The sequence below is a fragment of the Alternaria triticimaculans genome (assembly GCF_023758025.1).
Source record: "Alternaria triticimaculans strain BMP 0046 chromosome Unknown scaffold_11, whole genome shotgun sequence".
Lineage (NCBI taxonomy): Eukaryota > Fungi > Ascomycota > Dothideomycetes > Pleosporales > Pleosporaceae > Alternaria > Alternaria triticimaculans.
In genome coordinates, this window is record NW_026055968.1 from 937,743 (window position 1) to 962,502 (window position 24,760).

Here is a 24,760-nt window from a genome sequence, read left to right on the forward strand (position 1 = left end):
CCTCCGTGACCCATGCCAGAAGCGGACCCAACGAAGTGCAATCCACATCCCCTGACCTTTGTCCAAAGTCTGGATTATACCCGTGAACACGACCGACCTGGCCACCACGGCGAAGACCGCCAACCTTTGGTTCAATCATTCTAGCAAAGCACATGTTGGCTGACTGCTCCATGGAAGCCGGACCCTTGTGGCTGCCGGACTGACCCTGGGACACTGGATCATACTCGATGCACAAACCCTTTATGAGGTCCCGGTTCTCGCCGCGATCACCCTGGCCGCGGTCATCCTGCACCACACGGTGATCTGTTATGAACGAGTCCGCTGACGAAGGTGATCCTGGAACATACTTGGCAAGATCAGTAGGATTGGGTTTCCAAGTGAGACGGTCTCCGTCCATGAGGAGCCAGATGAATCGTGGCTTGGGCTCATCGGCAGGGAAGTAGAGGGCTCGAAAGTGTTTCTCGCTTGGCCGGGTTTGAAAGTCCTTGAAAGTGCTGCAGATGGTATTATGCTGCACCGCGTTTTCTTGCTGGCATTTCTCGGAGCAGTATCCGATGTTGCTGCATCCGGTACATGAGATGGTCCATTCTTTCATGCATATCGCGCAACCGTCGACTTCATCGGTCTTAGCGTGGTCTTCGCTGTTGGATGACATCTTACCCAGGGTTGTCTGTTGTTGGCTGGATGCGTAAGGAAGTCGATAGATATAGACCAACCAACGTTTGCTATCAGCGTCGCATGACGAGCCGTGTGACGAACCCATGCACCTCATACCAGAAAAAAAACTGAACAGGCCTAGAGCCTACATCGACGCCAGGTCACCTATCTTGTAGGTTTTCATGTTAATGTAGGCTCTAGACCTGTTTAGGTTTTTCCTTGTATAAGGTGGATGCATCAGCTTGCTCGTCCAGCCAGGTCAGCCAAAAAGAGCAAAAAAAAGAGGAAAAGGGCAGAAAGAGAGGCATGGGTTCGAGAGCCCCCATTTCAGATCTAGGGCAAAAAAAGCAAAAACATACAACAGCGGGGATTCGCTAGTGGTCACCCACCTAACTACTAATCCGCCGGTATCATGCTTGTATATGGCTGAGCGGACGGGAAGCCTAATTCTCATGATCCTATGGGCGTATGTATCAGTTCTATCATTCCGCAAAAATATATAGCTGTTCACCGAGATCTGGACGCTAAAGTAGCTGGACCGACTGGGTCACAAGTTGAAGAAGGCCATACCAGCAACCACTGCACATCATGCGCGAGTTTGTCTAAGCCGATATCAACTTCGTCTTTCATTTCGTCGTCACTAATACACTTAGCCCTACACCCCCGTATGTACACCCACAACCTATCCAAGTCAAGTCCCAACCCTCAGTTCTTGTCATCAGGACTGAAGTTGATCGACACACCGTTCACACAGTGTCTCTCATCCTTAGGGTTACCGAACCTCTCGCCCTTGAAGATATGTCCCAAGTGACCCCCGCAGTTATTGCAGACAATCTCCGTCCTCATCATGCCAAGACCAGGGTCAGGCTTCTGTCCCACCGCGCCAGGAACAGCATCCCAGAACGCGGGCCACCCGCAGCCAGAGTCGAACTTGTGGTTTGCCTTGTAGAGGGGCGCTTCGCAACCGGTGCACTTGTAGACGCCGGCGTCGGGGTAGTGCTTGTCGAATTTGCTGGAGCCGGGCATTTCGGTGCCTTTCTTACGGAGGATGCGGAATTGCTCTATCGTAGTGTTAGTGACCGTGCGCTGGTAGTTGGGACAGGTGCTGTTGTACCTGGCGATAGCTGTGCTTGCCACTCGCCCTCGGGCTTCTGGACCGGGTAGTTCGAGTTGTCCGCCATACTGCTAGAAGATCCGAAAAGGGCGCCCAAGAAGGGGATATTTGGCATCGAACGGTATATGACAGCGCGCTGTGGCGTGTTGTAGATAGTGCGACCGAGCGTGCTAGTAGGACTCGATCGGATAAAAGCGCTTGTTGTGTTGGTGACCGTGTGGAAGGCGCGGAGGAATGTGGGGAAGGAAGGGATGCGCATATGGATTCGTTTTACGGGAAGGTGGTGGTCGTTGTTCTGGTGGAGTTATTGTTCTTCGGTGGATTGGAGATGATGCGGAGGGGTGGCGGAGAGCTTCCGCCACCGAAGCTTTGACAAATCGAGTACATGGCGTCATCAATGTCGCGCACCATCAACACCATCTTTCTTGCGACATCGTGTCTATCGCGACTTCATACCTACCTAGGTAGAGTCCCCTATCGTGGCTGTTGTCAGATCTAACACCTTCTGAGGCCTGAGATCTTACTGGGTCGACTTGTTGCCGCGACTCGGGGTTCTCGGCGCGCCCATGACGGCCTATCATCGCATATGTTCCTTTCGCATTCGGGTGTTCGGCACTGGCAGGTGGCAGGATGCGTCGATGATACGATGCTGACTGCAGATGTGGGCCAAGGCTGACTCCAACTCGCTACAGCTGGAAGGTAACATGTAACGTGGTCGCTGTGCTGCCTACATGCGCATCGTCAGATTGCTGTGTCTGTATTTTGCGAACAGTTGACGTACTCATAATCTTAACACGCTGGCATTGTACGTGTGAGCCGCCCACGACATGGATTTCAAGGAAAGCGAGCACGCGAAAGAGATTGCGGCATCGACCCCAACATCATCGAGCACAAAACCGAGTCCAGACCCAGACCTACCAATATCCTCCAGCCCCAAGCCTTCACGTAAGCCACCGCCGCAATATGGCAGAACCGCAACTGGAGCACCCGTCAATCCCCAGACTGCTTCTGCGCTCGCACAGTCGCGTCACAAAGGCAGTGGCGTTCCCGCATCAACCCTCGCTGCCCTCATGGCAGAGCCCGAGCCTGAGCCGGAGACTAAAGAGAAGAGATCGCTGCGCGAGCGCTGGAAGGACTGGAAGGAGAGGAAATCGTATGACAAGAATGGCGAAGAACCGGCATGGCAGATGCGCGGAAGCTCCACGCAATGGAATGTTTTTGGTTCACCTGTAAGCGAGGGAAAAATAGAGAAGGGTGGGCGTTGGAGATAGGCGTATCCACTAGGAGCAATCTTGGTAAGTCGTCTTAAATGAGTGAGGGGAGGCAGATGCTAACGAGAGGATGTAGGTGGGGTAGAAGTCGAATGATTAGAGCAGGAACCATGATGGCCGATGGTACATCATCGCTCCTTCCTGAACATCATAGAATTTAGCCACACAACTTCCTATATGCGATGTAATCCTCGCGCTTTCCCTTGCACCACATAGAAGAAACAGGTCTGCAAACCACATCAGGACAAAAACTTGCAAAGAAGGTGACCCAACATCAACGTAGGCTCCAGGCTGTTCAGCTTTTTCCTAGGTTGGCGTGCTTGCTTAAACTTCAATGGCATACCCCCATATCCCGCGTATCCCCTACTTGAACTGTCCCTCAACATCCCCCATCGGCCCCATCGCCATCTCAACCGCCCTCTTCGTCGCCCCATCCAAATCCTCCCTCTCCATCCCCAACGCCCCATTATCCAAACCCACCATGCTCTCATAATCAGCCCCCTCACTCCTCCAAACCCCCGCATAAAGCGCCTTCGCAAACCCCAACATCTTCCCCTCTCCCAACTCCCTCATCCCATCCCCAAACCTCTTCTCCACATCCTCATATCTGATCGTCCAATCCGCATCCCGCTTCCCGAGCACCCGGTGTAAACTATCCAGGATATCGCGTTGGGAAATCAGGAAGGAGGAAATGTAGACACCCTCGTTCCTCCATTTCTGCAGTGCCACACCATCGGTGGCATCTTGACGATGCACCGGAAGAGACAACAACCCCGCAACCGCCCTCCCACAAGCCTCCCACGTACTCACATTAACCTTCTTCATCCCGTCTCCATACATCGTCACGCTCCTATCGCGGATCCGGAAGCCAAACCACGGTTCCCCCATTGCGAGACTGAATTCGTACCAGAAACCACATACAAGCGCTGTGTAATCGAATCCTGGCGTGTTCTTCACATCGTCAATGTAGCGCTCGAAGTTGGCAGGTAGTTCAGCTTTCCCGCTGAGCGCGCGATCACCGATGCCGTACCCGAAGTAATTAGGCATGATCCAGTGGATTTTACCGGCCGCGGCGCAGGACACGATGCGGGAGTGGAGAGTCGGTGGGGCGCGTGCGGAGAGGGTTATGATGAGGAAGTCGTGGTTGGAGAGGGCGGAGGTGAGGGCTGCCTTGTCGTCGTAGTCGACCTTAACGATGGTGAGGTTGGGGTTGGTGGGGAGGGTGGCGGTACTGGTATGTCGAGTTAGAGCTGTGATTTGGTGTTTACCCGTGCCGAGGAGGTGGGTGAGGATGTGGGAGCCGACTTGGCCGGTGCCCTGATGGTGTCAGTGGAATGGATGGAGGATGGGATGTGGAGGGGCGTACGCCGATGAGGGCGACTTTGTGGATGTGCGTTAGTTGCTGGGTTGTGGAAGACATTGCAGATCGAATTTGATGCTTCCAAAGTTATATTGATGCGAGGGAGCGATATCGCTTTGACTGAGTTGGCAGAAGGGGTTGATGGGTGCTTTGTGGTTTGCAATTGCTGTCTCCCGCCCATCTTTATATCTGATCCCACCCACGTCAACAACCCAGCTACACATGAAGCCACGAGCACTTCCGGGAGGACGCTAACCTCACGTCGTATACCATACTGACATCAAGCCACAAAAGTCTCACGTCCCTCCCGATCTTGTCAGCCAGTATAAGCTAAGTCCGCTTAACGCCGAGACTGTGCAAAGAGCCACGCTGAAGCGGCATCCAAAAGCACGTTCATTTCATCCCTAGCTCTGTCCAGCAAATTCTCGTCGAGAAGGAAAGCGCCAAAGTCTTCATAGACTATCAATTTGAGACTGGCGATATGAAGGGTGCGAATGTAGTCCTACACCTACAATACAGCTAATGGAACAACAGCATCATCGGACGAATAGAAATCAGATCAGAGGATAAGCCACAACAAGATGTTCAACAATCTTGTTTGCCATCACAACACGTAGTGGTTGCGATGATGTAAGACGCAACAATTCCCATCGGACAATCGGTGGCAACCATCCACCGACCTTAGACACATCCTCCCGACCGCTCTAAAAACCTAACACAAGTTTATACCTATCACCCCGCCTCCGACCTGATAGATAGCGACTGCATCCCCCGTCTCACGACGACGCTGGTTATATGGTATAACCTTGTCCCGGAGCCTACACCACGCACCGATCAACATACATTGCCGATGTAACCCCAATCCTGTCACCCCAACTCATACCTAATAGCTACCAACCACATTCTCAATCTCAATACTCGGCTGAATATACGGCACAACCTTCGTCCTAACCATAGTCCTCTGCTCAAACGCATACGCAAAACCAATCAGACTCTCTTCACTCCACAGCGCACCCGCAAAAGAAATCCCAAACGGAATATTCGGTGCCGTAGCGTTCAGATCACCGCGTGAGTTCGTGACAACCGTTGTGTTGGGCGGCAGCGCACCGAGCGGGACAGTGACAATAGGTCCACCGATGATGGCGGAAATACCAGACGCAGAGCGCGAAGGAACAACGACGGCGTCAAGGTTGTATGTAGATAGTGCACCGAGGAGACCACCTTCGCCACCGAGGTACAGGTCTTCTTGGTAGGCTTCCCAGAACTCTATGTCGGTGTTTGAGAAGTTTTGGGATTGCGCGATGGAGCTGTCGAAGTCTGCTGTGTCTCTGTCGGGGTAGTCCTCCTGGGGGAAGTTTTGAGTGAAGTTACGGACGTCTTCTAGGCTGTGGACGTCGTTGGGGTTGTATGTGAGTTGCTCAAGGTAGTGTGCTAGGTTGGGGACGAAGTCGCCGTCGAGAACGATGCCTTCTGCGTTGGATTCGAGATACTGTTCCCAAGCGGTGTAGTTGGTGTTGTCGACAACGACTGCGCCGGCGGAGCGGAGGACGTCGAGAGCGGCTGTGAAGGCAGCATAGATGGGCGCGGATTGGGGACTGGGCGTGCCGATGGCGTTGCGCGGTATCCCGATTCGCTTTCCTTCCAACGCGTCCAGAGTGCATGCAGCAACGTAGTCGGGCTTGGTGGCGTTAGTTGCGTTGCTCGCCCAAGGAATCGCAGATGTGTAGTTATCGTAATTGTCAGGTCCAGAGATGGCTTGGAGAATGTAGGCTGCATCTTTGACGGTGCGGGCCATTGGCCCAACGGTGTCTTGGTGCTCAGAGATCGGGATGACAAGTGCTCTGCTTGTAAGTCCGACAGTAGGCTTGATGCCGACAACATTGTTAAGCTGGCTGGGAGAGATGATGGACCCATCGGTCTCTGAGCCAAGCGTTCCAAAAGCGAGACCCAGACTAGCAGCAACACCGCTACCACTACTGCTGCCACTCGGATCTTGACCGGGGTAATACGCGCCGTATGTTTGCCCACCCCGAGCAGTCCATCCATTCGAAGAGTTCGATGAACGATAGTTGGCCCATTGTGAAAGATTGGCCTTGCCGAGGATGATAGCACCAGCTTCTCTCAGTTTCGCAGCGACCGTCGCATCACGTGGGACTTTGGCACCCATCAGTGACCAAGATCCAGCAGTGTTGTTCATTTCGTCAGCGGTAGCGATATTGTCCTTGATGAGAATCGGGAGTCCATGGAGAGGGCTGCATTCAGTTAGCGAAGGATCATGCAGTTTCTTGCAGCGCAACTCACCCACGAAGCTTTCCGCAAGCTCGCTCCTCGTCCAACTCTTTCGCAATCGTCCAGGCATCTGGATTAATCTCCAATACTGCATGTAAAGTCTTGTTGACTTCGATGATGCGTCCCACATAAGCCTACATTATGTCAGCGATGCTGTCCAAGGTAGATCCATGCCTACACATGTTGGCAAGAAAACCGGAAACCTACCTGGACCAAGTCCAAGCTCGTAAAGTCACCAGCCTCAAGTCCAGCAGTCAAGTCATCTGCGGTAGCGTCCAGCAATAGAGGCAATTGAGGTGTGGTGACGTTGTATTGTGCGTACACAATCGTCGTCAGTGGCGCAAAAGCCACAAAGACCTTTGTTAGAAACCACGCCGAAACCATGATGACGGTTGCGAATGCTACCGTTCGGTAGGAGAGTGACGAGTGGATGCGGTATCGAGCAAGAGCTGCTCCATTACTGTGTACGATATCATGTGTCTTATAGTCATGCTTCCCGTGGTGACCCGAGAAGGACTGCCGCCGTGCACCCATGTCTGACCGGGATTATGCTGCGCGCGCGTCTTCCCCGCGGTGCAAATGCAAATCCGATCCTGGAAGTGTATCGATCTGCATGATAAGAAATGCAGATATGCGGTGTCACCCTCCAATTTGTGCCCGTTGTTGCGAGGTAACGGCTGGCATGCAGGTACTGTTCATCTGATTGACTCGCCACACCCTGGTACCTGATCAGCGCAATACACCGGTGTCACCCGAACAAAATATTCGAGCACCCTGTAAGCCCGGATTTCTCACTCAGCCGTTTCTCAATAATATAAACATTTCGAGCGTTCATTGTGTAGGCTGGGAAACTGTCGATGCGATTGCGGCAGGTAGGAATGCAGATCTTGGACGAGAAAGGAAGGTGCTAAGGGAAAGAATCGTGAGATCGAGCTTGACATGTGCCCGCGGATGTCTAACGGGCTGCTGGCGACGGATAGTTATCGATACGACTAATGCATATTTTCCATGATGTAAACACGGAGTTCTGTTTGGAGTTTTGGGGTAACCATTGCTATCGACCTGCCGTAATCGGCGCCTCTGGCTGCGTCTTACCTCCAGAACCTTGGTCTGCCGTCGGGCGCATGCATAGATTCTTGATCGGGGTAGGTATTTCCGCTTTCCTAATGTTGGAGTATATCGTAGTCAAATGTCATGCACCTTTGTCAATGGCGCGTTAAGTGGTATGTGGCGTTCAGTCGAAGTAGCCAGGGAAGAGCCATTGAAGCTTCTTCTCGGCCTCTGATCCGCGTCCCTCCTTCTTCGTCATGGCGCCTGCGAATCTCATCTGTCCGTCGAGGTGCTTAGCGAGCACCTGTTCCGTGTGCTCCTCCTTGCTAAGCTCGTTCAGCACCGCACCAACAAATCGCCTGGCGTTCTCAGCATTTGCCTTCATGTGTGCCATGACCATCTCCACATTGACGTCCTCTGAGCCGTCGCCCCTCCAGCAGTCGTAGTCTGTTGCCATGCAGATCATCTGGTATCCGATCTCAGCCTCGCGCGCGAGCTTTGCTTCAGGCAGAGCAGACATGTTGATTACGCTGCCACCCCACGACCGGTATAGGTTCGACTCTGCGCGTGTGCTGAATTGCGGTCCCTCCATGCAGATGATGACTCCCTTCTCGTGAAGTGTGATGCCGTCTCCTTCCAGCGCGTGTCCGCACTGCCTGACGATCTTGGACAGCTGCTTATCGAAGGGGTCGCCAAAGCCGACATGTCCAACCATGCCACCCTCGAAGAAGGTGAATGGCCGGATGCCCTTTGTACGGTCGATGATCTGGTCGGGGATGACAAAGTCGCGCGGTCGCACTTCTTCTTGGAGAGAACCAACGGCGGAGAAGGCAATGATGGTGCGTACACCGATGTGTCGCAGCGCGGCTATGTTAGCCTGGTTCTTGACCTCATGAGGCGCGAGTTCGTGGTGAAGGCCGTGTCGGGAGATGAAGGCGACGGGAATAGGCTTGCCGGTCGAGGGCGACGGGTGTTGTAGGATGGAGACGGGTGATGATGGTTTGCCCCATGGTGTGTCGACATCGAGAGTCGCGGCGAGGGTGAAGCCTGGTAGAGAAGAGATACCAGTGCCGCCTATGACGGCAATGTGAACGGGCGCTATATACGGGGTAAGCAATTGGCCAGACGAGCACGGGACGGAAGGTGCGCACCATCGTAGGTGCTAGGAACGCCAGCCATCTTGCGATATGGAATTGAGACGCGTCTAAACGAAGTGCGAGGTTGGAATTGAGGTTTAAAGAAGTTTGGAAAGTGTTTGACGCGTGGAAACATGCGCTGAGGGGTGACGCGATAACATTTTCTGCCATGGCGGGGTGCTCCGCTCCTTCCCCCGGGCCCTGATGGCGTATGCTTCGGCCAATCGGAGCTGACAGGAGTTACACGCTAGCGGCCTTCTTTGGGCAGCTTTCCCTCACATGCTGCCCATTATTTCCACGTCCTCAGCATGTGATTGCATGTTCAGATTGATGTTCTTCATTCGTAGCAAGACATTACCCATGAATACCCATCCACTCCTCCCTCATCGCCTCCGCCAAATCCCAAACCTGCCCCTCATCCACCACAAACTTAACCTTATACATCTTCATCTTCTCCACCTGCGCGTCGTCAAACAGCATCGCCATCGCCCCCTTGCAATGCTCATCTCTCTCCTCCTTAGTCTTCGCCTCCGTCACAAAACGAATCACTATCTTAGCGCCAGGCTTCAGTTCGAAGATGCCATCGAGAGCCTCACGCATTCGCTCCGGTGACTTGGGTATACCGAACATGTAAGCGCGGAACGAACCGCGGTCATGCGAGACGGCATTCAGGCCGATCTCGACGCTGGAGACTAGTGCTTTTGGGGGAATCCCTAGTTTCATCTCGTCGGTGGTGAGGAAACGCTTCATTACTCCTGGATCGTCGCCGAAGAGAAAGGTACTTGTTCGGTAGTAGTTTTCCACGAGTTCACGGTAAAAAGCTTGGCCAACATAATCTGTGTTCCAGTAGTGCGCGGGGAAGTGTTGTGCTTTCCATCTGTTGAAGTCGTACGAGTAGAGCCTCGTTATCGGATCCAGGGTCGTCCGGAAGTGTTCGCGCTCGATGAGCTCGCGGTCTCGTGTGCTGAGGTGGAAGTAAATCATGTCGCGGATCTCACGAGGTAGTTTGGTCATGATGTTGTTAGTAAGCTGCTGGCATTCCGTCCGAGCGACTTGTTCGACTGCGTCTCTTGTTGTTGGTGTCGTGTTGGCGAGATCTTTCTCCAGGCTTGCAAGCTCCTCTTGGAGCTTCGCGACACGCGCTTTGCGTATGTTTTCTTCGGAGAGTGCTCTATCATTGATGTTAGTCTGACAAGACATCGTGCAAGATGCGCATTCATGAGCTCGCTAACATACCTCAAAGCACGCTTCCGAAGGTGCATGCATGTACAAGCACCCACACCACCAATCTCATCTGTCTTTGAAAGCTCGTACATTACGATGCACATAATCTGTTGTTCGCTTAAGATGGAAAAGGTTCACGATGAGTTTATGTTCGCATCCCAAGAAGTTGTACTATTGTCTATCAGGGTGCTGCTGATCGCTTATTCAGGTACTCACGCCCTGCGTCTGCAGTCTGGACCCTGCATAACTTGCGATCGACAGCATACTCCGCTTACGCCAGCCATCAGGTCCTCGAAAACTCTACCCATATATTCGAGGGCAAAACACACCCGTTGGGACGGGGAGGAAAGAAGCAAGGAGCAGACAGCCTCATCGTCTAGCATTGCCAGCAGCTTCTGCCAGCTTCAACATAAGGAACTGTTAAAACTGGCTCATTTGCCAATCCTCTTCGACAAACCGCTCTTGATCTCCTCCATCGTGACGTCTCCATGATCAATAGTCACCCCCCACCCAAGCTTATCAAAACACAACATGACCTTTGTACCAGCAGCAGCTAGCCTACGCAGCGTCGGCAGGATAACTGGAATGACGGTGTCGCACTCCCAGTATTCAGCGTCGTGCGCATTCGACAACCAGTCACGGTTTACGAGGAGGTGTAAATCGACCTTAGTGCCAGCCTTGAAACCGAATAGTGCTTCGAGGTCTGCGAGCAGCGCTCGCCGGGGTTTGAGCGGATGTCTCCCGTACGGAATGGTCAACGGTGCCGTTACCCCGTCGAAGTCGTACTTGTCGCATTGTATGAACAAGGAAACGTTGAGGATGTAGTTGGCTGGTATGACACCAAGGTTTCCTCTATCCAGGCTCCGGAAGGCGCCTAGCCTTGCAAATTGGTCTCGTAGGTCGAACGTGGACGTGCGATAGTACTTTTCGAGCAGCTCTACGGAGAATTCTGGAATGACGTATGCGGTTTTGAAGAGATGACTGTGGGGTTCAACGAAGTAATACAGTGTTTCGCTTCCCTTGGCGCAGGGCTTGCTATCGCAATCGCGATGGTCGCAATGCTCTAGGACGACTGGGGAGTCGGGAAGGAGGTACGCGTAGATGTAATCGCGTATTTCGCGTGGACAGACTTCGAAGATCTTGTCGCAGAGGCTACGGCAAGTGACCTGAGCGTACTTGTTCAGTTCGTTGATGGTGTTATCTTTCTGTGCTTGCAGCTGGGCTTTACGAGCCTCGTGTTGCGCACTCTCCTTGATCCACCATTGTTTGAGCTTGACCTCTGTGCGGAGTTGCCTAATTTATGTCAGTAGCTATATGTCGCGATGTTCGTGCGGGACTTACTTGTAGCACTTGTCGCGGAGCTGCTTCTCCTGTTCTTCTGGCCGTAATAGGGCTGTCATTTTGGTACGAGTAAGGTGGATTGTAATGTTTACTATTTGGCAAGCTGAAGTAGTGGTTGAAGCGGGGTGTAGAACCGTGTAGTGAGACCAGGCGACCGATGCCGAGGATGCACCCCAATTTGTAGGCGAGGAAAGGAGTGGGAGAACCGGCCGTGCGTTTGCCTCGCGACTGAGAATGGAACTGCGGCGTAATGGTGGGTAATGTTACTTTCACTTGGTCTTCGACGAGCGCAGGCTTACTTTGAGTGAAGTGTTTTCTGATCTGTCTAGATACCGGAGTTGAACCAAAGTAACTATAAAGCTTTTAGAGGAGATGAGAATGCCAAAAGACTGTCTCATCACGGCCTGGCCGCTAAGTTCGCAGAGAGCAACTATGCAACCTTGTCTTCGCTATAGGAAATGATTGAATCGAAAAGAATGTGACCGCTCGCATAAATGAAAGGGATTACCACTGGGATCTCTAGAAGAGTCAAAGCAGAGATGTTGGTATGCGCTTTTGGGAATCGGCATCATCGATGTCGCTCATCTGTAAGGTCGTCATTCCATCTCCAGGATGGACAATCATTGGATACTCAGGATGGAGCATTAGCCCAAGATATCCCACCCCAGGCGTCGGGGGCGTTCATTGCCCAGGCGTCGGCGGCGTTGCTTTCAAAGACACCGCCATCATCAGAATCCTCGAAGGGTTCAGCATCAAGCTCAGTTTGTGTGATGCGCTTCTGTTCAACGTCGACATACTGTAAAGATTAGCTCATCGAAAACCAGCTCGCAGTAAGCACCTCAAACGTACCCCCCAGAAATCTTTAGTGATACTCTCGAGGGAAGTCTGACCCCACTCCGAAGTGAATGTGGCGTGTGATCTAGCTCGACTGGCTGTGAGCACTATACGGACCCGGGAACCCGCATCTTTCAGCCGTTGGAGAACGGGTAGGATAACAGGAACTACGTTATGCGACATCCACTCTTGTTGCTCAAGCGGAGTATGTTTTGTGCCTTGACGTGATGAGAGCCTGATGGTAAGCGCTGTGCCATGTTTGAAGCCGAAGAGCGACTCTAGCTTTACGAGAAGATGTTTCTGAGTGTTTTTGGTGCCTACGTTCTTGTTCTTGCGAACCTTTGAAGACGCTTGAAGAGTATTGTGGTTGCCCCGGACGTTGATGTTCGGGCGATCGATAAGCTCGAACTTGTAATCGTCGCAGCGGATATTGACATCCACCTTGGAGACAAACTCGACTGGCGAAAAGCCAAAGTCCCATACGTCTGTCGCTCGAAATGGGCCGACGGCTGCGAGATCTCCCTGGAACGCAAAGCTAGAGGTGCGATAGAAGTTTTCACCCAGTTCGCGGACCATCGCTGGGCCGACGTATTCGGGCTTCCACCAGTGATCTGCCCCATCATACGCAGGATCAAGACAAAGCTCTTGACCCCACGCCAAGAAGAAGTCGAAATGCTCAAGGTTTCCGTGTTCGTCACACTCGATGCTGACATCCTTGAAACCAGTGATGTAGCCGTAGATGGTGTCTCGAATTTCGCGAGGGAATGTCTTGTGGACTTGGGTGCAGAACTCTAGGCAGTCGTTCTTTGCAAAGGCCAGGAACGCGTCGGCCGTCTCGGTTTTGTCGTCATCAGAGGTCTCTTGCAGCTTTTTGCAGCGGCGTCGCAGTTTCTTGACCTTGGTCTTCGCAGCCGCCAGCTGAAGCTCGGTCTTGCGTTCTTGCTTCAGCGCCCTGCAAACTAAGATCAGCGATGGCTAAGGAGCAGTGAACACGACTTACTCGTTGCACTTCACGCGTAGCTGCTCACTCATGTTTGGAGTTGTTCCTGAAGTGGCCATCTTGGTAGGTGATTCAGAATGTGGGTTGGTGAAGAGTAGAAGGAGAGTCGGCCCAAGAGACAGACTAAATAGTAGACCGACGATTAAGGGACAGTCGGTAGCCGCGCGGCGAGGATAAGGCCACTAGCAAGTGAGTCCGTCTCCAAGTGATTGAAGGTAAAAGATGAGGTCGTGAGGCCCTTGATCTCAAGTAAAGGTAGCTCGTAATCTTCCCTTGGCGACTATGGAGACCTGTCACCCATTGGATAGCGGAGCCCACAAATCATCGGGCACCCATGGCCCGCCATATAATCGTATCCTCCTGACACCCGCCCAACTCTTTCTCGATTTCATGAAGCTCATCTCTATCAAGAGGCAGGTATTCATCGCGCTCGTCATCAGTACCGTCTTCTTCCGATTCCTCATCGTCTTCTTCGTCTTCGTCGTCTGCTTCGTGCAGTGTATCGTCGTAGTACTGTTCAAGCTCTTTCCGAAGCTGCGTTTCTTAAGTCAGCTTGCATAGTGATGCCACGGTAAGATCATCACCTACTCGTCTGAACTTGTCCGACCACTCATCGAGTGACATAGCTGTATTCCCAGGTATCATCAGGTTGACGTGATGCCCTGGTATGATATCTTCGAATGCATATCCTTGCCATCCTCGCGATAATCGACAGTCATTCGTGACCATGTGCACAACGAATTCGATCGTCCAACCAGGAAGGTCCGGAAGAAGTTGCCTGACATTGTGTAGTAAGATCAGGAGCCGGTCGTCATTATAGCGCACAACGCCCTGGATGTCGCGTAGGTAAATTCGTAACCGTGCTGGCTGGATCCGTAGTGTAAGATCCGCCAGATCACGGGTCAGAAGTCGCTCGGTTTCCGGCTCGAACTCGTCGTTGCAGTCGATTGTAGTCTCCAGCTGGCGGACTATCTCAAGAGCTTTGCAACTAGTACCGACAGCAACACCGTTGAGGAAGGGTTTGATGAGATGCAAGTCTGTGCCGAAGTCGAATGTACTCCTTGTGTACCAGTACTCCGCCAACTCTTGCCGTGTGGCCTCGCCAAAATGGTCATATCCGCCGCTGGCCAACAGACCGATGCTGTTGCTGACAAGCTTGAATGCGTCCGAGACACCGAGATCCTTCGATGCTACCACAGGTACAGTATGTTGGCCGTTGTGCCAGGCTGGGGGGCCCACAACTTGCTCATAGATCATGTCGCGAATTTCGCGTGGTAGTTTCAGCTGCATAGCTTCGCATACCGGACGACATTTGCTTTGCTCCACTGCCATCAGCTCCTGCAGAAGTGGCTCTCCCTCGCGATCTTCGAGACGTTGATACAGATTACTTTCAAGCCGATCCTCGAGCAGCATACATTCATCCTCGAGTAACATCTTCTCGGCCTGAATATCGTTGATTCTGTCTCGTATACGCTGGTCATCTGCCAACAGGTGTTGTGTGCGGTTCTGCTTCGCTCGAAGGTAATGGCTCAGGCGTTGCTCGAGACTACAAATGCGTCAAAACATTTCCAACACTTGGAAGGGCTTCCACTTACGTCTCGCCATCAGATACCTTCTTGGTGTTCGGCATGTCTGCGTCTTGCGCGAGAGGGTGTGGCTCTCGGAGTGGTGGTGGAGGAGGAAGCTGTGGAGGTGCTGCTCAGTCGACACGGTCTGTCTTGTTGCACGGAGCGAAGAGTCGCGTTGGGATCCGCTAGCTGAACCCCACGTCACGCGAAGTCACATGGCAATCGACGATAGCAACTTTGGAAAGCCGACCGACGTTTTGGGGTGTCAACCAGGTGGCCTGGAACAGCTGCGGGGGACGACGCGCCGAGAAGCGCGTGATCACGCGTGAGGTTTGCCCAGACCTGGTTAGCTTCCACGCTACCTAGCTTCCTAGGTAGCCTCCGCATCACATCGGTCTCCAAGCTGCCCCGAAATGAAACCACAGTCGCCAGCCTGAACGACACATGATTTTGATGGATTGGATGTGGATCAAAACAAACGAAAGCAGAACAATAGGTACCCATGCAGCCTGTCGTGAATATGCCTGCGCCGAGGCGCAGGTGCTACATACATAACCCCGCTCTGCGCCCCTGACCTTCCGCCTCCCGGCTCTCTCATCGCGACCGGTACTTTTGGTAATCTTGACGCTCTATCCTACTTTCGCCTCGAAAGGCGCGCCTGCAATTCATCTTGGCTGCTTCGCCACTGCTGTAAGGATCTCACAACACGAAATGGAAAAGTCCGGACGCTCCGCCACAAAGGCCATGGACACCAATCACGAGTTTGCATGTCGGGAACTCTGCGACAACGTAATTGCGACACTACCAAGGGAACTTAGAGACATGATCTACGAGTATGTCTTGTCTTCAGTAGTACGCGACGTTGCTGCATTGCCGACAAGCGAGCCAACTTCCTCCAAATCGGGCCCTCGCTACTGGCAAGCCGAGAAAGTTGGCGACGCGACTTCGAAAGAGATACTCGAAGTCTGGTATCGCTTGGTTCGTTTTCACATTGGACAGGATCTGGGTTATCTCGAACGCTTCCTTTCGTCTCAACCAGCACCCTTGGACACAACCCGCCAGCTGCTTGTCACAAAGATCAGTATCGCCTTCGACCTCAGAGATGTGGGGACTCACATGCAACCATCGGGAGGAGGGGTGGTGAGGGACTCCGCATCCCGTACACGCATGCTAGAACGACTGGAGCACCTGTTCTTGTTGAAGGAAGGCGCTTCCATCCATGTCTATGTCATTGTACCCCATAGCTACACCATGCTCGCAAGGACACCAGATCGATATGCATATCAGGAAAGAAAGGTATTGCGTGAGTTTACCGCCACTATAGCTGACTTACTGTCACGGTTGGCGGCTGCTGGATACGGCCTTTCCACCGGCATCATGCTATCGTCAACATGGCCGAACAACGGCTCACTCTATGACTCGGTTTCGGAAAAGTCGACCAATGGTACGCGAAGTTGCTTCTTCAGTGGACATGGCTCGAATCTGGTGTGGCTGTAAGTGTCCGGCTGAACATGGCGGTAAACTCTCGGCTGACAATCAACAGGAGACGCACAGCACCTACCACTTCACGCTGCAACTGTCATGATCTAATTGGGATGACATCTACGCCCCGCGGATGCGTGCTACAGTGCCAAGACGCTATCTAGATACCCGCGCTGCTGCCTAGCCCCACACGATGCCAAATCGTCCTTGCGTGCCATCTTTTCGCACTCCAAACAAATCATCACCAAGGAAAGATAGGACCATGCGTCAAGAAACAACTGCCAAAGAAGTGTTGAAGCTGTATCAACAGGCTGTTGCGTAAGTCCAGACAACCCTCATCCATCCGGACTAGCATTGACGCAAATTATCAGGGCCCGTCAGCGTATTAAATCGCGATATACCTCTGGAGAAAATGAGGCGACCAGAAGAGCCATGGAAGAGATGAAAACCTTTAATAGCTATGGACAGAATGAGGCCGCCAGAAAAGCCATGAAAGAGATGAAGACCTTCGATAGATATGGACAAGCGTCTTGCAGGTACATGTGCCAAAAGATCCTCATTTCGCTGCCCCCAGAGTTGTGTGACATGATCATCGAACGCGTCATAGGCCACAGTCGCAGGGGCGTCGCAGCGGGTGGAACTTGCGAGCCCATATATGCTTATGGAGACCATCAACCAGCCGCGCATTACTGGAACGTCGAGTATGTCGGAAGGACCATGCTGGCGAGAATGATGGCTATCTGGTACCGCACAAACACTTTGAATATACAGTGGCGCCTCAGAGTGGATCTGAGGCGATTCCTTAACGAGGACGCCCCTTGTATACACTCCCCGCGTTATAAGCTGATTACGAAGATCTGTATCGTCGTATCTCCAGATTTTTTAGCGTTCGACCCGAAGAAAGACCGTCCTGGTAGTATACTCTATCAGATGTATTCTCCTCGAAGCTGGGAAGAACAAATTCGAGATCTCGAGCTACTGTTTCAGTTGCGAACCGGTGCATCGATACTCATTCTTCTTGAGTATTTGGATACCTCGGCGATGCCCGATGATGGTCAAGATACTCTCCTCTTGGAGGGTACTGCCCCCATGATTGAGTGTCTGTGCCGGTTGAGAAAGGTTGGCTACGTTGTCGGTGCCAGCCTTGCTGGTTTCGGAGATTACCGCGGCTTGGTAGACGAATTTCAGTATCGTCTAGAAGAGATGGATGCGTTGGAGCAGGTAACAAACTGCATGCCTGTGGACGTCACAGGCATGGCTTGGCGGTGAGTGCCCAACCCTTTACAATCCTTTGGCTCCCAGCTGACACGCATTGGAGGCCATCAACGGTGAAGGCTTACAGATTGTAATGCTCGCCGTTGATTTTGTGCTTGGCTGAACCGTATCTCTCGTCACGCGTCATCCACGTGGTGGCCAGGCTGTGACTGCCTCGGCGTCCGTTTGTGCTATCTAGTGCGCAATCAGCAACAACCACCAAACTTTGTCACACTGCCTTACAACCGCAGCTATCACTTCTATCTCGTTAAGCCACCACCAAGAACCTCGTCCTGTCACATACTGAATCTATCGCGACTTTGTGTGCATCACCGGGACATCCACTGACCCTTCCCTCTCATTCGACCGATGAGCAAGGCTTCCACCAGCACCCCCGTACAAAACGCCGTCATGACCACTACCGGGGTCGTGAGCTCCAGCAATTGGCGTATTGAGGTCAAAAGGTAGGCTTGCTTCTGCTCACCACGTGCACAAGGCTGACATGTTGACAGGACGCTCAACACGATCGCTAGTCTTAGCGAAACCTTCCATGACAAGGCGGACAGACTTGACCAGATGAAGAGAGCGAACCCCAAAGCGAGGCTCATCCGAGAGAAGCAAGCGCTGAGGAGGGCGAGAGGAGATCTACGCCTGGCACGGACGAGCTTCACCGATCAGATAGAGGCTCAGGCCAAGGCTCTCTGTCGCCCTTTTTGCGAAGCTGTCCATCAACGACTACCCCAGGAACTACGCGACATTATTGCTCGGCATCTTTTGACCGAAAGCTCTGTCACTTTCCTCTCCAGCAAGGATAGCAAGATCTCTTTTGTCAATGGCCTCTCGACTCTACGACACGCTTTCGAGGAGGAATGCACCGGCATCGGACTGCACGTGGATATCATACGTGAGCTGATAAATCAAGACGCCCGTTTCGATTTTCGCGCTCGATACGAGCTACTGGGCAAGGTCTTCGAGCACTACGCAGTCGACGAGCGCGGTGCCCTCGATCTTACTTCCAAAATAGGACGGTTGAGCTTGCTGGTGACAGAGCACCATTTGAAAAACCGTGAGGTTGTTCTCACTCGCCTCGAAGAACTGTGCAGACTCAGCAAAGGCGCCAAGGTTTTCTTTATCGTCGAGACGGGTCACGGTACGAAGGCTCAGACCATCCGCAAAGTGCGACGCGTTCTGCGTGTTCTCTTCAAGCTACTTCGACGCCTTCGCAAGCTCGGTATCCACATCTATGTCGTCGTCAACCCGGCTTATTCCGCTTCACAGGTCAGGAACGATAGCGGTGACACCTTCTCGGTCATGCATGAAGGTCCCTGGAGGTACGTCATGACGCCAGGTAATGCTACGTTCACGGTTGAAGGCTTTGAGAGGCGTCTAAGATATCTCTTTGGAACATACGGAGAGCGCTGGGATTCACGATTTCCGCCTCGGGATGGGTGAGTTGGGAGGCTTCAGGCCATCATGACGGGGTGTGTACGATCGTTGCGGATATTTATTTAGCCGGTGAAACAGTTTTTGTATCGCAAATACATGTTTCCACACGACAGCGCAAAGCAACTCGATGTCCTCTGTATTGTATCCGGTAATTCCATCAACACAACGTGTCCACAGGCTAGGTCCTACCGGTGACCCTCTTAGGATAACCCACTTCCACTCCTTCTAAATCATCGTCGTCGTAACAGGACCCATCTCTTTCCCGAGTCCACCAACTCCAGTATTCACGGGAGCGTGTGTTGTCTGCAACGTCGTCATCATTGCTGTCCCAGTATCTTTCATTCGTTCGCTAATGACGGTAGTCACAGTAACCTGTATCGTTCTTGTAGAGCGCACCATACTATCACCAGCCTTTGGGTGAAAGCTTCCCTTCTGCAAGAAGATTATGAGAAAAGCTGCGCCTGTGGCTGTACCAGCTAAGATGACGAGGAAGCAGGATAAGGTCATAGCGACGCGAAAAGTATCGCTAAGCCACAGACGTTTCCATGGAGGCGGCGGTGGGAGGCGGTATGGGAGGTGCTTGGGGAAAGATGTTGGGGCTTTGGCTTGGGTTGCGGGTATCGTTGGACTTGGAAGGGGCATCGCGCGATCTTCATCAGAGGCACTATTGCTAGCCTCCTCCCATGAGTCTCTTGTTGAAGCGTAAAGTTGAGGTGGAGTTGACGGGTGGGTGAAGCCACCAGTACCTGGAAGGCTGATCTTTTCGTCGTGGCTTTGCATGCTGGACATGATACCACTGATAAAACTCTGGGTTTGCGAGTTTGAGCTAGTAATGAGGCTTTGTGGTACGATAGTTGTGATTAGTGAAGTACAGATGCTGGTCTTGCGAAGGGTACGCTGAGCCAGCGATGAGTCGTATAGTGACTACGCCCAAAGACTGTAGTTACACAGTGCCGAAATACATTACAAAGAAGGCAAGACACCGATAACCGCGCTGCAAACACTGCAGCATGTGTACTGACATCACCGAGGTATAGATCGCTACATATGAGACGTTCTAGTCATGATTCGTGCTACTCGTGTTGAAGATCAACATTCCCAAAAAATGCTCGATTTCATAGCTAAATATCCAGTATTACTAACACACCGTCAACTCTGCTCCTTCTTAACTAAAGTCCAAAGCCTACGCATGCGCAGACGAACAGAGCCTACACGTAAATCCTCCCGTCCATGGTACACACATCGCCCGCTCGAACTTCCCATCTGCGAAGCAATTCCCCCTGCACTCCTCTACAGACGGCCAGCTACCCTTCTCACTGCATATACTTTCCACAGGCTTCACCGGCGTCTGTCGGACTGGCGCCTCAAACGGTACCGTCTTCGTAGGCGTCGCACCGACCGTTGTTGTCATAGTCGTTGGGTCTTGCGTTGTGTGGACTGGTGTGGATGTAACAGTAGTCGTTTGGTAAACTGGAGGTGGCTCGTGAGGACATCTTGATAGGCCAATTTTGATGCCGCCGAGTAGGGCGGCGATGAGGAGGGCTATGATGAGTATCGCGCAGGTGGGGATGAGGAATCTTTTCTTAGTGAAAAATGAATGTCGTTTGTAGAATGGGCGAGGCGGAAGTTGGGCTTCGTCGTCGTGAGGGAAGTAGGGGTGGTTGGGGTCGATGTGGTCGGCGGGGACGCCTGTGCGTTGGGGTGCGATACCGGAAAGCTCGATGTTGGGTCGTTGAGACATGATTATTAGTATAGCTGCGCTGTCGTGGGTTGCTGGGTCGCTGTATATCGATGGTGCTCTTTAGCAGGCGGCGGTCAATAGGTTGCATAATGAGGAGGAAAGTGGCGGAGGACGTTATGTAACCGCTTTGACTACGGTGAAAGAAAGGCGGCCAGCGAAACATTATGATCACAGCGCAAGCACACTGCTCCGAAATTGCACAATGGAAGTCTAGGTCAAAGTTCGGCAAAAGATGCAATGTCGCTGGCATGTTGACGCGTAGACCTGACACCTTACTTATGGGTGTCGCACTATCCAGGTCGCCATCGGCACGTAAATAGATTATAGCCCGTTATGAAGCGTCAATGGCCTTTCGAATATGTGCCCGCCTCACCTTTTCAAACTGTCCGTACACGTACAATGCATGCTCTAGCTTGAGGAACATACTTTTCCCAGTCTTCTTGCAACAGTTGTTCCGTCTCATCTGCCAAACATGTTGTATCATCTGTGCAAGCAATAAAATGCCTTGTCCCTTGAAAGTCAAACCAAAACTGATCTACCTCACTATCAGTCATTGCAGCCTTTTCAATGCCTACTGCGGTGATCGGACAAGCATGACCACGAAAACGTCCAAGTCTGTCACTCTGCCATACTTTAGGAAAGTGGCAATCAAAGTTGAACTGATCGGCCCATGCGATGTGCAACGCGTGAGCAGCTTGGGTCAACGCCAAGTCGACATTCTTAAATGTGGCTCTTGCTTCTGCCAATTCCTCGAAACATTGGCTTTGAAGCGCGATCAACATCAGGTCCAAATAGAGTTGATCAGTCGGCTTTTCATAATCGACTGTGACACTCTGATCCAAACGTACCAACCCGAGCAAGCCGTAGACTTTATCGAGCGGATCTACGCAGGCATTAGACATATAATCGCCCAGTACAATGCATATATCGAGAGATACGAATCCGCCAGTCCTTCGCAACGAACTCTTACTCATAATATAATACGGGGTATTGGGTACGGAGCGCCGGAGATAGTGATCGAGGGTTTCAAATCGACACTCCCATCCACGTGTGTCATTCACAAGCCAGACGCCTTTCACAAGGACCCTGATCTGCCTCGCTAGTATGAACTCTTGTACAATCCAAAGTCTTCCGAAGTATTCATTGTGAAGGATATAAGCCAACGCTGCTTGTTCTCCAACATCCTTCCATGCACATGCGGCATCGTACATGTTATCGAACTTACCGCATCCGCGTTCGGCGAGAAGTTCGGGCGGCGCGCAGGCTTTCTCAGATCCGTCGCCCAACCAAGCAATAACTGACGTAGCTTTGCTGTAGATATCGCTCATCATCTGCACCTGATGATTGCGCTCAGCAGTACTCAACTGATCAATGCACAGCTGATCAATCCAAAGATATCGATCTGAGGGCGTCTTGTCGCGGCATTTCCGGAACTCCGTGAGAAACTGAAACAGATTTTCGCGGATTTCAAGCCTTCCATTTGCGATGTAGACGTCGTGATTTGATGGTGGTCGACCCCAAACATATGACAAGGCTGTGTATGGCGGGGCTTCCGAGATTTCGAAGACTTCGATGTCGAGACGTATAGCGTCGTCGTTCTCCAGCGGATCCAGAAGCGTGACAAGTCGTATTTGCTGTGTCGCATGGTCTAGTGGCTGGTATTCGTAGTCGGCAATCGTCGAGTTGGCTGCGGAAGACATATTCGCTCCACGGCTGCCTTGCGCCTCGACCTAACATGTTAGTACGTGTCATGTATGCGACAAGCACCCATATCACCTACTAGGGCACCATGCAGCAGACAAAGTAGACTCGGCGTACGATCAAGCCTTGGGAGGACGTGGGGACTATGTGAGGTTTGTGGTGATCGCGATAAGGAATTAATACAGCATATTGAATGTAAGCGGGGAAGATGCGCGTGCCAACATGTTGCTGACTGCGTGGGCTGTGCAGACGTCTGTGGCTTGCACGGTTGAGAGTCTGACCAATGAACAGTGAGGCGCCCAAGCAAGCGCTAGACCTTATCAGGCTAGTAGCTGCAGGAGCATGTTGAGCAGATGGCAGTGCAGTGACTTTGAACGACACCGAGGACTAGAGTCAAATCAGATCAGCGGGTAGTACACTTAACTCAGGTTAGCGATCGTGTGGACATAGATTTGATGGGTATATAGCGCCTTGGATGGGTATCGCATGGAATCTCTCAGAGCTCCAGAGCCAGGAATACCAGTTTGGTGTAAGGAAAAAAATTCCGCTTTCTTTCGACCTTTGTGTTTCTCGGGACCATGAAGACCAACACAGTCTGTAGGCCTTATCCGTGCTCTCTAGGTATCATTACCATACCGACTATCAGTACCACTGTTGCGCTTACGCCGGGTCTCGGTGCTTCGATCATCATTGCCTGGGGCCGGCTCTGGACGTCCATTGGCTCGCGCCTGGTCCTCAATGATGTTACCATGGCTCCCAGAGGACCGTCGACTAGGGCGTGAGTTGCCTCGGCGTGGTTGTCGTGGAGCATTTTGCGGGGGGCGGTTGCTACCGTCGTTGCTACCAGGTCCTGTAAAGCGTCGAGCTCCGTTAACGCGGTCAGGCGGAAGCTGGTAAGACGGGCCGCGCCATCGCGAACTGTTGCGCTGCCCGTTGATTGCTCCGGCCTGGCTGCTGTCTCGAATCGCGGGGGCGGGTGTGAGCATGCTGATATCGGTCTTTGCGCGCTTGGTAGGGGCCGTCCTCATTGTAGTGTCACTGTCGGGGGCTCGGCGTCGGGAGCCTCCATTGACACCTCGTCCTTGTAGGCCTTGGTCCTGTAACACTGTCAGCTTTGACCTCGAGAACTACCTAACATTCGAAGACATACATGGAGCTGAGCACCCTGTTGGCTATTTTGACTGAGCTGCTGATCCTGCTTCGTCTTCTCTGGGCGGACCTTGTCGTCTATATCTTGGTGACTGTGCTTGTCCTTGTCTAGTCGTGCCTCCAATTCCTCAATCCACATGTCTTTGGGGGTGCTCGTGCTTTGTTTCTGTAGAAGTCTTCGATTGCGCTTCTTAAGAATCGCGTTGAGGACGTCTTCCCCGATCTCTCCGCACACTTCGATACGAGAGTCATGTGGGAGGGGAATAACGTCTAAGACATTTCCAAAGGCGCCCGTCTTGGGTTGGTATGGGCAACCTACTTCTATGTCATAGACGCCTTTTTCTGGGGTGCACGCGACCTTTCTGCCCAGCTCTTCGTCCCAGCAGTAGTATTCTGCATCTTCTGCTTTCTTGAGACCGAAGCAATTCACGCGGACTTGTATGGGCTTCAATAATGGTCCGCGTCCTCCGGAAGTGCCGAGCTTTAGGACCTCAAGTTCGGTGGTGTTGTCGATGACGATACCGTATCTCGTCTTGAAACAAAACCAGCCAAACTGCGTCTGGACAGCATTGGGGTCATTCGCTTCGCAAAGAACCACATCAGGGAAGTTCACAATCATGCCTTTCACGTATTCATCTTTGTCGACAGGGGTGTGGTCGTTCCATCGTCGTTCCTCGGATTCTCTTCGCCGAGGCGGGCCGGTTCGTTCGGAGACCTCTTGTGTAGACAACATTGTGAGCGCTGTTGACTGCCAATAGACCAGCGCAGAGGCGCCTGTCTGGAAAGGAAGTTGGGCCGAAGGGCGAGTTACTGTGGCGACCACGCAGGGTGTCGTAGATTTGGATTACACGGTCGTGGAACTCGCGCTCCTGCGGTAGGGGGGTTGCGTATTCTTTCTCCGCAGCGTAGCGCTGATAGTCTGTATATACGGAGGGCATCGCAAGGAGTCAAAGCCGCTCTGGCCATGTGGCGCTATACTGTTTCAGGAAAGAGAGATGCCTGAGATGTAAATAAAATACTGGTGTTACTTAGTGAATAGAACGACGGAGCGGAGCCCTACTTATTCCGCGGTCACCTAGCTGATCAAGCTTTTTGCGCACTCGATTGCCCGCCCTCTCCGCAATCGTACACCCTGTGGCAATC

General features: G+C 52.4%; 10 protein-coding genes across 10 annotated transcripts; 1 reads left to right on the forward strand and 9 right to left on the reverse strand.

The window, feature by feature from the left end:
- Positions 1-1,362: 1,362 nt before the first annotated feature.
- Positions 1,363-2,030, reverse strand: MSRB5 (Peptide methionine sulfoxide reductase B5; the record flags this gene model as incomplete). Its single annotated transcript, XM_049368075.1, has 2 exons — positions 1,363-1,718; positions 1,772-2,030. The coding sequence occupies 2 exons, from the start codon at positions 2,028-2,030 to the stop codon at positions 1,363-1,365; spliced, it is 615 nt and encodes a 204-aa protein (XP_049220396.1).
- Positions 2,031-3,853: 1,823 nt separating this feature from the next.
- On the reverse strand, positions 3,854-4,683 carry J4E78_007470 (uncharacterized protein; the record flags this gene model as incomplete). Its single annotated transcript, XM_049368076.1, has 3 exons — positions 3,854-3,892; positions 3,964-4,359; positions 4,678-4,683. The coding sequence occupies 3 exons, from the start codon at positions 4,681-4,683 to the stop codon at positions 3,854-3,856; spliced, it is 441 nt and encodes a 146-aa protein (XP_049220397.1).
- Positions 4,684-5,285: 602 nt separating this feature from the next.
- On the reverse strand, positions 5,286-7,075 carry J4E78_007471 (uncharacterized protein; the record flags this gene model as incomplete). The annotated part of the gene is made up of 3 exons (XM_049368077.1): positions 5,286-6,654; positions 6,704-6,825; positions 6,899-7,075. The coding sequence occupies 3 exons, from the start codon at positions 7,073-7,075 to the stop codon at positions 5,286-5,288; spliced, it is 1,668 nt and encodes a 555-aa protein (XP_049220398.1).
- An 850-nt stretch (positions 7,076-7,925) lies between these two features.
- On the reverse strand, positions 7,926-9,013 carry J4E78_007472 (uncharacterized protein; the record flags this gene model as incomplete). The annotated part of the gene is made up of 2 exons (XM_049368078.1): positions 7,926-8,839; positions 8,893-9,013. The coding sequence occupies 2 exons, from the start codon at positions 9,011-9,013 to the stop codon at positions 7,926-7,928; spliced, it is 1,035 nt and encodes a 344-aa protein (XP_049220399.1).
- Positions 9,014-9,231: 218 nt separating this feature from the next.
- Positions 9,232-10,077, reverse strand: J4E78_007473 (uncharacterized protein; the record flags this gene model as incomplete). The annotated part of the gene is made up of 2 exons (XM_049368079.1): positions 9,232-10,046; positions 10,071-10,077. 2 exons carry the CDS (start codon positions 10,075-10,077, stop codon positions 9,232-9,234), a joined length of 822 nt encoding a protein of 273 aa, XP_049220400.1.
- A 455-nt stretch (positions 10,078-10,532) lies between these two features.
- J4E78_007474 (uncharacterized protein) lies at positions 10,533-11,501 on the reverse strand (the record flags this gene model as incomplete). Its single annotated transcript, XM_049368080.1, has 2 exons — positions 10,533-11,394; positions 11,443-11,501. 2 exons carry the CDS (start codon positions 11,499-11,501, stop codon positions 10,533-10,535), a joined length of 921 nt encoding a protein of 306 aa, XP_049220401.1.
- Positions 11,502-12,073: 572 nt separating this feature from the next.
- On the reverse strand, positions 12,074-13,308 carry J4E78_007475 (uncharacterized protein; the record flags this gene model as incomplete). The annotated part of the gene is made up of 3 exons (XM_049368081.1): positions 12,074-12,238; positions 12,292-13,228; positions 13,277-13,308. 3 exons carry the CDS (start codon positions 13,306-13,308, stop codon positions 12,074-12,076), a joined length of 1,134 nt encoding a protein of 377 aa, XP_049220402.1.
- Positions 13,309-13,597: 289 nt separating this feature from the next.
- Positions 13,598-14,906, reverse strand: J4E78_007476 (uncharacterized protein; the record flags this gene model as incomplete). Its single annotated transcript, XM_049368082.1, has 3 exons — positions 13,598-13,810; positions 13,865-14,822; positions 14,872-14,906. 3 exons carry the CDS (start codon positions 14,904-14,906, stop codon positions 13,598-13,600), a joined length of 1,206 nt encoding a protein of 401 aa, XP_049220403.1.
- A 2,623-nt stretch (positions 14,907-17,529) lies between these two features.
- J4E78_007477 (uncharacterized protein) lies at positions 17,530-19,032 on the forward strand (the record flags this gene model as incomplete). The annotated part of the gene is made up of 2 exons (XM_049368083.1): positions 17,530-17,537; positions 18,093-19,032. 2 exons carry the CDS (start codon positions 17,530-17,532, stop codon positions 19,030-19,032), a joined length of 948 nt encoding a protein of 315 aa, XP_049220404.1.
- A 2,306-nt stretch (positions 19,033-21,338) lies between these two features.
- On the reverse strand, positions 21,339-24,350 carry J4E78_007478 (uncharacterized protein; the record flags this gene model as incomplete). The annotated part of the gene is made up of 5 exons (XM_049368084.1): positions 21,339-21,390; positions 21,932-22,497; positions 22,586-22,593; positions 23,133-23,565; positions 23,619-24,350. 5 exons carry the CDS (start codon positions 24,348-24,350, stop codon positions 21,339-21,341), a joined length of 1,791 nt encoding a protein of 596 aa, XP_049220405.1.
- Positions 24,351-24,760: the final 410 nt, after the last annotated feature.